Source organism: Sceloporus occidentalis, unplaced genomic scaffold (assembly GCF_023333645.1).
Source record: "Sceloporus occidentalis isolate IW3139 unplaced genomic scaffold, rSceOcc1.0.p SCAF_4, whole genome shotgun sequence".
NCBI classification, from domain to species: Eukaryota; Metazoa; Chordata; class Lepidosauria; order Squamata; family Phrynosomatidae; genus Sceloporus; species Sceloporus occidentalis.
The window spans coordinates 15,448,533-15,462,918 of NW_028316984.1; the positions used below are offsets into that span (position 1 = coordinate 15,448,533).

At 39.3% G+C, this 14,386-nt stretch overlaps 1 protein-coding gene across 4 annotated transcripts in view; it reads right to left on the reverse strand.

Annotated features, from left to right (window-relative positions):
* Positions 1-417: 417 nt before the first annotated feature.
* The window catches only part of SLX4IP (SLX4 interacting protein), a 105,397-nt gene continuing 91,428 nt past the window's right edge, over positions 418-14,386 (reverse strand). For 2 of the 4 annotated variants that reach the window (XM_089519268.1, XM_089519266.1), the window contains exons 7-8: positions 7,048-7,157; positions 418-2,127 (exon numbers count right to left, since the gene is read on the reverse strand). In XM_089519268.1, coding sequence (XP_089375394.1) covers positions 2,025-2,127; positions 7,048-7,157 — 213 coding nt within the window. In that variant the 3' untranslated portion in view covers positions 418-2,024. Of the gene's footprint in view, positions 2,128-7,047; positions 7,158-11,992; positions 12,037-14,386 lie in introns of all 4 variants that reach the window. The other 2 variants (XR_016280842.1, XM_089519269.1) reach the window with 2 other exon arrangements.

The window sequence follows — 14,386 nt, forward strand, 5'->3', positions numbered from 1 at the left end:
ATTTATATTTTCCCACCTCTCCCAGGTGGATCGAGGTGAAATTACAACCTAGTATAAAAATACAAGTATAAGCACAAATATAGAATACATAAAGAATTAACAATTAACAACAAGGTATCAAAAAGCGACTGTGAAGTAAGATATTCCAATCCTGTTCAAGAACGTGGATCTGTGTGTCTTCTACGAGATCGGGTGGGTATTATCTTTCTTTTAAAAAATGTGTATGCCTTTAAAATAATTTTACACTATTTTATGTTGATTTTAATTTTTTTAAAAAAATGTTCTGGTTTTTTTAGTAGCTCTTTTGGGGAGCTGCTTTAGGTCTCACTTTGGGAGAAAGGCAGCATACCAATAAAATCAATCAATCAATCAATCAATCAATCACAACAACAATTTAGAAGCACACATCCCTGGAAGCTCTGCTGAATTTTATTATGCATATGTTTATTACTTTACTTTATGTGCAGAAAGTACCAAAGGCAGTGTATAGATTAAGCAAAATGAATACTGCTGAAATATCAAATTAAAACCAAATAAGATTTATGATTAGTAATAACAAAACCATCAAAGGTGAGCATTCTTAGACAGAACAGGGTGACACACAATCAGGAGGCTGTAATGGTATCAGATACTGAAAATCTGGGTATGAATTTCCGCTTGCCAAAAAAAGTCACTTGTGTGACCTTGGATTAGTCATACTCTATCAACCTAACCAATTTCATAGGTTTTTTTTTGTCAGAATAAAATAAAAGTAACCTCCCCTTGAAATGAGCTGCTTCAAGAAGGACAAAAGGCACAAGAAAACAAAGCAAGACAAGTATATTCTTTCCATTATCAATTGCACTGATGAGTTTTGTGGCCACTAGGGTTCTTAGCCTCATGAAAGCAATTCTGACAGAGTTTTATTTCCTCATAAACGTTTATTGCAGCAGAGGAAGGAAGGGAAAATGAGTCAAGTAAATGACAACGCTCATAATAAATGAATAATGGATATTTAGCTTAAAGCCAATTTAGGTAGAATTGAGACACAAATGTGGTTTGATTTCATCTTCTCTATTCACTCTTTCTTTTCCCAACCTGCTAGTTGTGCTAATATATTATTTTAAGCATACTGTGTTTCTTCTGAATTCCTTTTGCCTCTGAAAAGTTATATGATAAAGCAGGAATAAAACCTAAGAAAAAGATGGGCAAAGGGTCATGAATTTCCTTTCATTCGCTATTACAATAAACAATGAAAACTGGGTTGTGAGCAACTAAGCAGATATAGGTCTGGGGCCGAAATATAAAACTACAGTGACACAACCATCTGTACAATTATACAAAACATTACTAGTTTCTTCCCATTCCTTTGAATGTAGGGATTTGTTTTCCTGTTTTTTGGATTTCTTCTTTCTGTCCCCTGCCCCCACCCTTTCAAATGTCTCTCTCTTCAGGCTTGGCATATAGGGGAAAGCAGCATTAAGGGTTATTCTTTGGTGACTGCGGTTGGCTTGGGTTTGTCTGCACAACAGCTATAGTATTTCTCACAAAAACAAGTCTCGGGGGAAGTTTTTTCTTTAAGTAAGCAACTCTTCCATCAGACATAGATCCTGCCAAGCCTCACTTAAAAAACAAATGTGGGATTTGGTGGGGATTTCTCCAAAAGATGGCTCCAAAGAACCAGCCCTGTTGCATGTCTGGGAAGTGACTGATCCTGCCTCAGAGACACCCTCACTCCTCCTGCATGCTCAGAACAGCATTTCTGCTGTTTCAGTCACCCTTTGACTTTGGTTTGGAAGGGGCAGTGCTGACTCACAGCCACCACTGAGGGCTCCTGCGTAGAAACTGTGTCTAACCATGCCACAAGATGAAGTTTTTGCTGGCTGCAAGCATCGCTCGGCTGTCTCCAGTTCACATCAGTGTCCCATTCTGAAACAGGAAGCCCCAAGCTGCTCTCAGCTGTATTTATGCAATCCTTTGGTTGTGCTGAACGCCCACATTTTGCTTCAGGCCCAGGATTGGAAGGAGCTTGAAATGCATTCTTCCTACTCCCTGTCTGAGCACAGCGAGCCAAGATATACTTTCATGGTGTCCTTGCTGGTCTGAGGTTTGCTCTCATTAGTTTTCTTTGCTTTTGTCCTCTTCACTCTAATAAAAACAACACACACACACATTTAAAGTTTTGTTTTCGTAACACAGATCTCATGACAGCTTCAGTTCATCCTTTCTATGAATTTAGCTCACCATTTCTACGAATAGCCTCCAAGGCAGTCTCATTTTCTAGAAATGTTAAGCTTGCTTTTCATCATTCAAGGGGCAACAAGTAATACACAACAAGTAGTAACTACCTCCACTGATGCTGTTTGTGTGTGTGTAATTAATTTAATGCCTGGAAAATCTGCTGTCTTGGACTATAGTTCCCAGGATCCCACAGACAGCATGACCAGTGACTGTGGTGGCTAGAGGACTCTGGAACATGTAGTCTGAAAAGTAATGCTTCCAAACTTGAGCCATTGAGTAAATAATGGGTTGTGCGAGAGTTTGAATTTAAGTACACAGGGCTGAAGGAGATTTTATGTGGATGTTATAATATCCAGTGCATGTAGTTTTTAAATCCTTCTGTGTATACAGAGAGAGATCTCACTTTTAGAGAACTAGGGTAAACAGCAGTGTGACTAGTTCACTTCCATGTACCACATGCTGTTTTTCATGCATATAGCCATTCTCCCCAGCCTAGCACTCTCCAGATGTGCCATACTACATTTCCCATACTTCCTATCTAGAATGCAGTTGCAGTTCGTGACATGAAGTGATAGTCCAGTACACTCATGAGACAACAGTCTGTGTAAGGCTGAACATGACAGAAGTTATCCTATAGCAGGTGAACATACCACATTTATTTTCCAATCCAATTATTTCTTATTGGAGATATATTTATTTGTTTATGAAGATGTACAGTACATGCTCCCTATTGGCTCTAAGTGTATCTATGTTGGCTTGCATTATAGCTTCAAAACATACAATACAGTTGGCCCTTCTTATACACAGATTTTTTATACATGGATTCAAGCATACACGGTTTGAAAATGTTCCAAAAAAAGTATAAATTTCAAATATCAAACCTTGATTTTCCATTTTTTATAAGGGACACCATTTTGCTATGTCATTATATTTAATGGGACTTGAGCATACACAGATTTTGTTATCCGTGGGGGATCTTGGACCCAAACCCCAGCATATAACAAGGGTCCACTGTACAATCACTGAGTTGGACCACTGGTCCCTCCTAGGATTGTCTAATCTGACTGACAGCAGTCCTCCAAGGACTGAAACAGAGGTCTTCCTATTGCTGCTCTTTATTGATTTAATTAATTAATTCACGCTTTCATCTCCTGGATTTCTTCCTGATGACAGGCCCTTGAGGCAGCTACCAGGCACACAGTGTTAGCACATTACAACACAGAATAAACTTCCTTAAAAGAAAAGAAAATATGGTGGCTTAAGAACTCTAGGAAAAATCAGAACTGCATTACCCATGACAAGCTAGAAGCTGGCTAATGGGCACTGCTGGAGCTGTATCTCCAACCTTTCCCACTATCATCATGTTAAGCTACATTTGAGAAGTTGGTTCAGCCAGCCCTGGAAACAAATCCCCCATTTCCCTAATGCTATTTCATATTCTCACTCTTACCAAATTTATCCCTGTTCTTGTGAAGGACAGAGCCTGATACACATCCAATACTAACAAGATTAAAAAAAAGTATGTCCTAAATAACCTCTTGGTAGAGCTTGGAAACATTAGGTGGTTTTTATGTATGTGTGTGTGTATGTGTGTGGGGATAATAGCTCTCAGAATCCCACAACTAACGTAACTGGGCACATGATTTACAGTGGCTCACTTCTGCCCTTGCCTCTAGAGCAGCCTTCCCCAATGGAATGCCCTTCAGATTGCCTACCATTCCCAGTCAGTCTGGCTAGTGGGCAAGGCGATAGGATTTGAAGCCCAACACTTCTGGTGGACATCAAGGTAAAGAAAGCTCATCTAGAATATGATGTCCTCCCATAATCCCCCCAAAAATTTCCACAGTGGCAGATGGTGGTCCACGTTAGAGCGATAGTAAATTAGGTTTCACTCCAAACTTTAAAGAGGCTAACTTGTGTGCTGAATTTTTTTTTCTAGCTAGGCTTCAGCACCTTCAATTGTTAATCTGAAATTGAAAGTATGAATGTGACTCCATCTTTATCAGTGACTTGGATGACAGAATTGAGAATATACTTATCAATTTTGCAGATGACACCAAACTAGGAGGAGTACCTAATACACGGAGAAATGTAAGGTACTGTACTTAGGACGGAAAAATGAAGTGCACAGATATAGGATGGGCGACACCTGGCTCAATGAGACTACATGTGAAAAGGATCTGGAAGTCCAAGTAGACCATAAGTTGAACATGAGTCAACAGTGTGATGTGGCAGCTAAAAAGGTCAATGCAATCTTAGGCTGCATCAATAGTAGTATAGTGTCTAAATCAAGGGAAGTAATAGTGTCACTCTATTCTGCTCTGGTCAGGCCCCAACTGGAATATTGTGTCCAGTTCTGGGCATCACAATTTAAGAAGGATGTTGAGAAAGTGGAGCGTATCCAAAGGAGGGCAACTAAAATGGTGAAGGGTCTGGAAACTATGTCCTATGAGGAACCATTTAGGGAGCTGGGGATGTTTATCCTGAGAAGTGAAGGTTAAGAGGTGATATGATAGCCCTGTTTAAATATTTGAAGGGATGTCATATTGAGGAGGGAGCAAGCGTTTTCTGCTGCTCCAGAGACTAGGACCCGGAGCAATGGATGCAAGCTACAGGAAAAGAGATTCCACCTCAACATAAGGAGGAACTTCCTGACAGTAAGGGTTGTTCGACTGTGGAACACTCTTCCTCGAAGTGTGGTGCAATCTCCATCCTTGGAGGTCCTTGGATGGCCATCTGTTGGGAATGCTTTGATTTGGATTTCCTGCATGGCAGGGAGTTGGACTGGATGGCCCTTGTGGTCTCTTCCAACTCTATTATTCTATGAGAATGGTTTACCACACAATTGACATGGAAACCACTGAGTGACAATGTATTTCACACTTACGTGATCACTTTCAACCAAAGTTAGCTGCTGTTAGAGCAGTTCACTGTACAGTGATGGGAGCACATAAAGAGTTGGATAATTCTCCTCTACATTAAGAGATGGGCAACTGTGGAAGGCTAGGGGGCTTGGGGGGGCATACGCACCACTGCACCAGCTCTTACTAAAAATCAATTCTTTTTGCACTTAAATGCCCTCTAGGTGACAAAATAGGCATTCTTACATTGTTTTGGGGTGTTCAGAGTCATTTTCAGGGGGAAACATTTTTTGACGAAAATTTTGCAGAACTTTGTTTTGACCCCCGGGAATCCAAGGAGACACAAAATGTGGTGAATATGGCCTCCATACCATCTAGAGGTAATTTTTGGGTATTTTGATGATGATAATAATAATAATAATAATAATAATAAATAAAACATTTTTGGGGGGGGAAATGACCCTTGGGAAACACTTATGGCCTGCAGGCTGCACTTTGCCCGCCCATACTCTATAGCTTCCAAAAATATATTTAAAAAATGAGGGGGCAGAATAACTTCAACTGGTTCCTAAAACTTTTAATCGCAAGGGCCTTTTGTGTGTTCCCAGAGAATATTGCTGACAGCAGAGACTAGCACTCAGGAGCTTGTCTTCAAATGGCTAGGGCTTGCTACTTGCATGGTAATAGGCCACTTGCTTTCTTTTGGTTTAGTATAAGCCCTTTAGAATGGGAATCATGAAGGAGGCACAGACAAACCTAAATGACATTGATTCCCTCAAGGCCCAAGGAAGTATAAGCACTGTCCTTTCCAACCACAAGTGGCTTCTCTTCTTCACTGGAGGAAGTTTGGAAAAAGTCATTCTTCAGGGAGGGTGGTGCCAGGTTTCTTTCATCCTCCAAAGTGCTTGATGCTGTTCTTTCAGTCATGCACTACTAGGGAGGTGAATAATTTGTTCTTTCATGCAAGAATGAAGAATCTGAGTGAACATTTTGCTTCCCAATAGTTAATAATATGGGAGCGTTTTCATATTTATTTATTTATATTTCAAGACATTTATGTGAAAACTTCATTTTCATACACTCCAACATTTTTGCACAGGAAAAAGTATATTTTGGGCAAATGTTCTGCTAAATAAGTCCCTAAATGCAGGGAAAAAAATGCAGAGGTTGACTATTTTTTTCAACAGGATGCTATGAAAACCTCTATGAGTCTTCTTTTATCTCTTTGCCCTACTTTTGGTTACAAATATGCCCCTCACCATACTGAAATGTTTGGGATAAAATAATCCCTCTGGAATAAAACAAACATCTGTTGTCCCCCACGGGGAAAAAGAAGTAAGGGATTCCCCCTCCTATTGTTCTTGTTGTTAGTCATTATCATCATCATCCTTCACTTCTTACAAAATGATTGTGGGTGATGAACAGACTTAAACGTGGGTTTTCATGAACCCAGTTCGCCATCACCACCTGAGACAATTGTTCTTGGCACTGAGTGAGGCAACCTTCCTCTAGCCTTGAAATAACGAAGAGAAAGCTGAAGAGAGACTAGGCTTATTGTAATCAGATTCTCTCTGTTTCTCATGATGGCCTTGGCACGTCTCCATTTCTCATCCTTCTTACTTTCTCTTACCCAAGATGACTAGGCCCATTATCAGTGCTTCAGAGCAGGTTTTTCCCTCCCTCACCCCCTAATAATGTCATTGTGTGAAAAGGGGGAATCTTTTTAGATTTCCTTTTTCTAGCTCCCCGAGGGTTCTGGCTGGTCCATGTTACTTCCTTCTAGAGAACTGATTTTAGTAAATGTTAATTTCATCACAAACATACATGTGTATCTCTGGGTTTACAGCAAGGAGGCGACACTGCACCTTCAGTACCTTATTGAAGCCCTAACATTAATTATTATGTTTTATATTCACATCTTAAAGAGGCATAAGTCACTGTGTGACAGTGGTGGGAAAGCACTTACATCTTTTTCAGGATGTCTTGTTTTTCCTGTTGAGTCAGAGAAATCTTGCACTTTCCATTTTCAGCTGATTCTCCAAAATATCCAGATGTCCCAGTGGAATGGGGCTGTTTCTAACACAAAAGATAACACAGGTTTTAAAGGTATGTTCCAGTCAGTAACCATACAGCTACCTAAATGATACCAAATGCAAGTTGCTTCCTGTGCTCTCCTAGATGAAGAGAAGCAGACTCAAAAGTGAACTATTTAATCCTATAAAAACCCTGGGATGACTCTCCTGCAACTATCTTTTGCTGTACATTTTTCAGCCATTAAATTGAGCCACAAGCAAACAGGGTCAACAAGCTAGACTCCATGCCATGTGAAGAAACTGTTGGCAACTGTTTGATGTTACTGTGGCTCAAACTGTGACAAAAGCCAGGAGTCTGTGTAGCAGACAGCAGGAGACTTTTTCAGTTACTAGGAGAGAGACAAAGTTAGGCAGTGGTCTCCACCACAGTTCTCTGAAGGATGTCCATATTTACTACATGGATACAATGAAACATTATCACATATTTGTATCTTTCATAAGAAACACACACCTACATGATTGTTCAATTAATAATTCAAATAGGATGCTTAAAACAGGATCAGATCTAATTCATAAAATGCTACCCATTCTATCCAATGTCCTTGTAAAGATTACATTCCCATACCTAATCTAATTCTTAGTTATGGGGCCCAGAGTATTATCTTACTGCTGCTCGGTTATGGATGGCTTCAGCACATCATTATATTCACTCTTCTAAACATTAACTTTCCAAGTGTTGCCTCTACCTTTGATGATTCTCATGAAAATTAAAACTCAACAAACTGGAAGTTCAGTGTATTGTTTCACTGCTTCCATAACTGCTGAACATGTTAAGAGTCAATATACCAAGATGTGCGGTGTATTTTTGGACCTATAAAGCAAATATAATAAATACCTAATGGAATGCTTCAATGGATCTAGAAAGAGTAATGCCGAGGACAATTTATCAGCAGGTGAAAATCAGTTTCTAAGATCCAAATTACTACACAAGATCTATTAGGGGAAGAATGAGAAGAGTAGACACATGTTTCCCCAATTACTGCTGTGCCACACTGCAATCTGCTTTTGAAATGTATGAGATATTGGCATGGTTTCCACAAGGTGGTCCGCTTGTTTCTGAGCTAGGCTATTTCGGACTGCTGGGGGAAGGTAGTTCAAATGCTTTAATGATGCCCTATCTATCTGTGTGTAGGTCTATCTAGTTTTCTCCTTGCCATCCAGTTTTCTATGCAAAGGAGCATTCAGTTGTGTAAGCCTATAGCCCTCTGATGACATAAAATGAGAAACCTGTTTACTTTCTTTTATTTGACTGATACTAGACATAGAAATGTCACCTGGTGATTTTTGTTTTTACTACTTCAATTTGGCTGTGGAGAGGAATCAGAATATGATCAGAACCAAGGCAAAGGATCAAAATTGTTCCATTTCCCAGTCTGCCTTTTCATCTAAGGAGGGGGGGGGGGGGCATGCTGCATTCATTTGTGTTTTCCCTTGTGCAGAAAAAAAAATAAACATGTCTGGAGCTATTTTGATTGGAAAAATAGCTTGCTTGAAATTCTGCATTTCCCCATCACCTCTGCACTGATCAAAATATGGAGAAACTTTTATTCACAGCTGTGTTAAAGTAAAAACAAACAAACAAAGTTTCTGGAGACATTCCAAAGGTTTCCCATGTCAGTCTAGTTGCTCCTTAGCAACTTGTGCAAAAGATCAGACTTTTTGATGCATCTGACAACAATGTCGAGTATCAGCAGCCAGCAGAGCCTGTGTGATGGTAGTTGTAGTCTGTCTGACACATCCAGAAGCCTTTGGGATGGGGAAGCCTGGACTGTGCCTCACATATTATTTCAGCTGTAACCTAAAATTTGCTTTGAAACCAGTTATTTAAACGCTGAGGATTTTGCCAAGTAAAAAATATGGCACACTTGGATTTTTGTTTTGCTTTAAAATATCAGACCCCTAAAGAAGTGACAGAAAATGGTTAAAGCTTAGTGATTTAAAAAGGAGAAAATGATGCACATGTGAAACACTTCTCAACATGTCCTATAAGTACAGTAGATTTTCCCCTTCCAGCCACACCCTGTAAGTGCTATATTTTGAGAACTGAACAATTAACCTAAGGAATATGAGTCATTCTTTGAACCACTCTGTGGGAACCAGAGAGCCTCTTGCTTTTCGGAGGGATGTAAGTGGCCTGAGGCTGGAATAACTCCACAACAGAGGAGGAGGAAAAAAACTTTAGTAAAAACTAGACGCTTAATATAAGTAAGGTCAATGTAGTATTAATAGTGACACTCAATTTAACAATTGGTTAATTAGGAAATGGTGAAATGGGGAGAGAAAGAGAGAAGGGGGAAGCTTGTTTTGAGAGTACTGTTGTTTATTTCCTGTGGGAATGCCTAGTCTTGTGGAAGAGAAAGGAAAGATTAAATCTTTTCTCATCCTGTTCAGTAATCCCAAATTCCTTTTAGTCAGTAAAATAAAGACAAGTATTACAGACATAAAAAGGATTCCAGAGATAGACATTATACAAACAATAGTACCACGGCAGAAGAGGACAAGCTATAGGGGGGAGTGAGTTGTAAAAGGATGGTTGGGGATGATGGGAGAAAGGATATATTACAGAGTTGTTGTTTTTTAAATATGCATGGTATGAACTTTTCCACCCTTCTGTTCTCATAAAAATAGAATTGAGGCCACTCAATGACTAGCAAGATGCTTGGGAGTTGGGACAGACAAAAGAAGTCCTTCTACAGACAGTACAGACTCGTGGAACTCAATAGCACAAGGTGTAGTGATGGCCACTGGCTTACATGGTTTTAAAAAGGGATTAGAGAACTCCATGGAAGAGAAGAAGTCTACAAGCATCAATATGCCATATAGCTAAAAGGACGTTTCTGATTCAAACACAGTCTCTCTCTCTTAATACCAACTGCTGGAAGCAAACAGTAGAAAGGGGTTATGGACTCCCCACCTTCTTGTGAATTTCCTAGGAGCAGGTGGCTAGCCACTGTTGTAAGCAGGATGCTAAGGTTAATGTATGTTCACTTGGATTTGGCAGGCCTTTTCTCATACTCAAATATCAAAATGTGCCAAAAAACAGTGGTATTACTCTTTGATAAAGAAATGGAGGAAATGACAGAGAGGTAACAGTAGCAGCAATAAATTAAGAACACATCATTTGGAAAACTTATGGCAAATGTATTTATATCTGCTTGGGAAGTGAACATCAAAAATGCAGCTGCTTTCCTACTCCTTTTGGGTGCCATATCCATGAGGCAAGGTGTTATTCCCAATATTCAGAATTATTATTATTATTATTATTTTGGACATAGTTGACAGACATTGAGAAAAGAAGGGTTTTTTATGTTATCCATTTAAAAAGGTAAAGGTAGTTCCTTGACATGAATGTCTACTCGTAACCAACTGTAGGGGATGGTGTTCATCTCTGTTTCTAAGCCAAAGAGCCAGCATTGTCCGAGGACTGCTCTGGTGGTCATGTGGCCAGCATGGCTTCATCAAACGCTGTTACTTTCCCACTGAGAAGTGGTACCTATCTATCTACTTGCATTTGTTTGCTTTCAAACTGCTAGGTTGGCAGAAGCTGGGACTAATGACAGGAGCTCACTGCATCATGCAGGACATGGGCCTTGAACTGCCAAGCTTCCGATCTTCTGAATTGGCATCTTAACCACTAAGCCACTGCATCTCTTTTCCTGTGCAAGAAATACACTGCTGGCTCCATAAGTCTTTCCCCAAAGAAATAGTTTTCTTTCAAATATATCAAATTTGCCTAACACACAAAATGTCACATTCACAATAATGCTAGGAAAATGCTATTTCTTTTCTCAACTAGCAAGGGATTTTACTTATTTTTCGGTGTTGTGGACACCTATTGTAAAAGTGACCATTGCATCACTGAGTAATAACTCCCAATTTCCCCTATACCATGGTTGTATATCTACCCTGAGCAGCTTGGGTCTCCAAAGACAAAAGCCTATACAAAACAAAGACACCAGATCCCATTTTTGAAGCTAAGCAGGGTCCACTGTGGTTAGTGCTTGGACTGGAGAGAGTCAAAGACTAGCTGGTGCTGTAGGCTACATTTCAAAGGAAGGAACTGACAAAATCACCTGTGAGCATTCCTGGCTAAGAAAACCCTTTGAAATTCATGGCGTCATCATAAGTTGACAGGTAACTTAATGGCGCGTGCGCCCCCCCCCCCCCCACAAACTTAGAGATTGTCTGTGATTTGAGCTAGATAATGGTTACTAAGAGTAAATGAGGCAAGAAGATTCATTTCCTGACTCGAGGTTAGTTTCCACACCTATGCAAGTACAGCCTTTTTGGACTTTGTTCTCCTCTTCTGTGTTCTGGAATGTGTATCACACTATGTAGAAAGAAGAGGTGCTTAAGGAGATGTGGTCTCCTGTGTTTGCCCAGATCCTTTCTATTTATCTTAAAGCATCACCTAAAGCCCTTCCTAGATAATTTACAGCAAATACCTCCAACCTAGTCCTCTGCATATAAGTTCAACTGTACAACTTTCATCATCCTCAGCTACCACAGCCAGGGCAAGGAAGGTTATTTTAAAGTTATCCTTGAAATTCTAACATTACTTTTCAGTTTTTCCATGGAAAGTTGAGTTTGCATTTAATTAGATTAGACATATTTTGTGGAAGGAATATACAAATTATCCTTATCTTTTGACTATATTCTGACTATTGTCAAAAGAATGGGAAATTAATTGCAAGCAACCAGCAAGCAACAGGTAAGTGAATGGCATACTCCTTACATTAGGGACAATTTATTATATATTATTGACTACTACTACAGTAAATGTACTGACCACTACTTGAAATGTCTGAATTTGGATACCTGAGTGATGATGAATATCCCAACAAGAACATGACATAGAAAATCTGGCCGTGGAATAGAACAAGAAAAGAATTTTCTGTTATTTTTATGCAATGTAGAACATAAATAACTATACAGTGTTACTATGTGCTAGAACACTAGGATTCACATGATCACCAAAGGTTGGGCATAGAATGAATCTTTCACAGAGGACTGATATACTTAGAAACAAAAAGAAGTTTTCACTGTTTTTCAAAATAAATTGACAAAGTACAGTATTTTTTTTAACTTTATGGAGGAATAGTTTGTTTCTCTGCTATGCTGACCATCAAGAAAAGAACTTGTGGGTAAGTGCAAATAAATAATGCAATTTATGTGCTATATGCAACACACCCTTTGGATTATTACTCCAAGGCTAAGATGTTAATTCAGGCAGAATTACTTCTGATTGCATGATGATGAGGTCACATGACTATACATAGTGGAACCAGAGGGAATATTTGCAGATAATGAATCTATTGTTCACTAACAACATAAAAAGGAGTAAAGGTCATTAACTTAAAGAAAATAAGTCAGGACAACATTCTCTTGATGGCATGCAGAGAAAACTCAAGCCATAGCAATCCCTAGAGTGTTACTTTTTCTGGTTTTTTGTGATGTTCTTCTATTTCCTGAATTATTATCCCTTTCAGGCAGAAGTTTTCTTTAGAGTACAGAAAGAAGACGGTTAGGAAGAGGTGAAGATCAAACCCTCCTATTTCTAGCTTAGCAATTTTGAAAGCTTTCTGTTACTGTTTGGTTAAAGAAACACTGAGGAAGGCCAAACGACTTTTGTCTACATCAGAAGCAAAAACACAGAATCCAAATAAATATTAGTATACTGTAGAAGAACTACGTATGCCATGGCAGATATAGAGTTCCTGCTGTGTCATGGGTCTGTGAAGACTGGCAGCCACTGAAAAGGTGTTGATTTTTTCCTTGACATGGCAAATCTTTCCCTGGCACAGCTTCTCTCGCCTCTTCCCTGCAGTCCATTTTCCTCATTTATCTCCAGCAAATTCCAAGACACTGGTAACTCCAGATCTGGGAGGGCAGGAGAATTGTGAACTCTTAGGATAATGATTAAGCCCACCTCCTTCTGATTTTCACTTGCAAATGTCTCCTGCAAACAAGATGTAAATGTGGACTCCAACATGGAATAAAGTTCACTAAGGATGCATCCACACTACAGAAATAATCCCATTTTAACTCCCATTCATGGCTCAATGCAATAGAATTCAGGGAACTGAAGTTTGTTCTGGCACCAGAGCTCTCTGACAGAGAAGGCTAAAACTACAATTTCCAGAATACCATGGCATTGAGCCAGGACATTTAAAATGGTGTCAAACTGGATTATTTCTGCGGTGTGCATGCAGCCTGAAAGAAGCTACATCTTTCCAAACATTGACGTCACAATTTACAAGTTCTGCAAGTCAACTTGCAGTGTGTTAATTTATGCAACAACCACCAGACATCTGTCATGACCGTATCTCACTAGACTATTCTCTTGGTGGAAAAAAAAGTTAGATTTCTGAACAGAGTATATGTAGCTTAAAAACTGTTGCTAGAAATAAACTTTTGTTATTTTACAAGGGCAAATTCTAGAACAGCAGTAGTAGCGGCTGCTTGTTGTTCTAATTCTGGTAGCATGAACAATAACTGTTGATGACTTCAAAGGTCAACAGTGCTTATCCTTGATCTTGCCATTTATAGTTAGATTACTTATACTCAGAAGCCAGAGCCAACTGGCCTCAGATAAGCATGGTGGTTAAACACGGAGAACATCTTAAAGAAAAGAAATCCCACCTTTCAGCCTTTTATCCTAGTTCTAACTCAAGCGGCAGGCAACAGACAATCATCCTGGTTGCTTCCCTTAGAAATAGGATGTCCATAACATTAGTTAGCTAGAATGAAAATTGTTGTTCAAGAGCATGTTCAGTTTTTATGATGCATGCATTCATTTCAAAGACAGTGGTTACGGCTTTCAATTTTGATACAAGATAATGGAGGATAGTGGTCCTTTTGTAAGTGGTAGGACCTTTTGCTATAAAGTGTACCTCGATTTGAGGCACTTCACTTTTGAGCACTTCGCTAATGTGCTGCTTTTCAATTTTACGGTATTGCACCCTTTGGTTACCTATGCTCAGTCTGTTCACATCAATTGTGAACTTTGTGTCTCAGTGTCACTGTCTGACCTCGTTTTATTATTTTTACTTTTGCATAGGCCTAGAGCTATTGCGAAGTTAATAAATGATAGTGTACATATGTTTTTAAGCTTTTATATGCACTGGTAAGTGAGGGGAAAGGCTGTAATGTGATATTTAAAGTGGTATTTGCTTTATGGTGATAGTATGGAACATAACCTGCCATATTAAG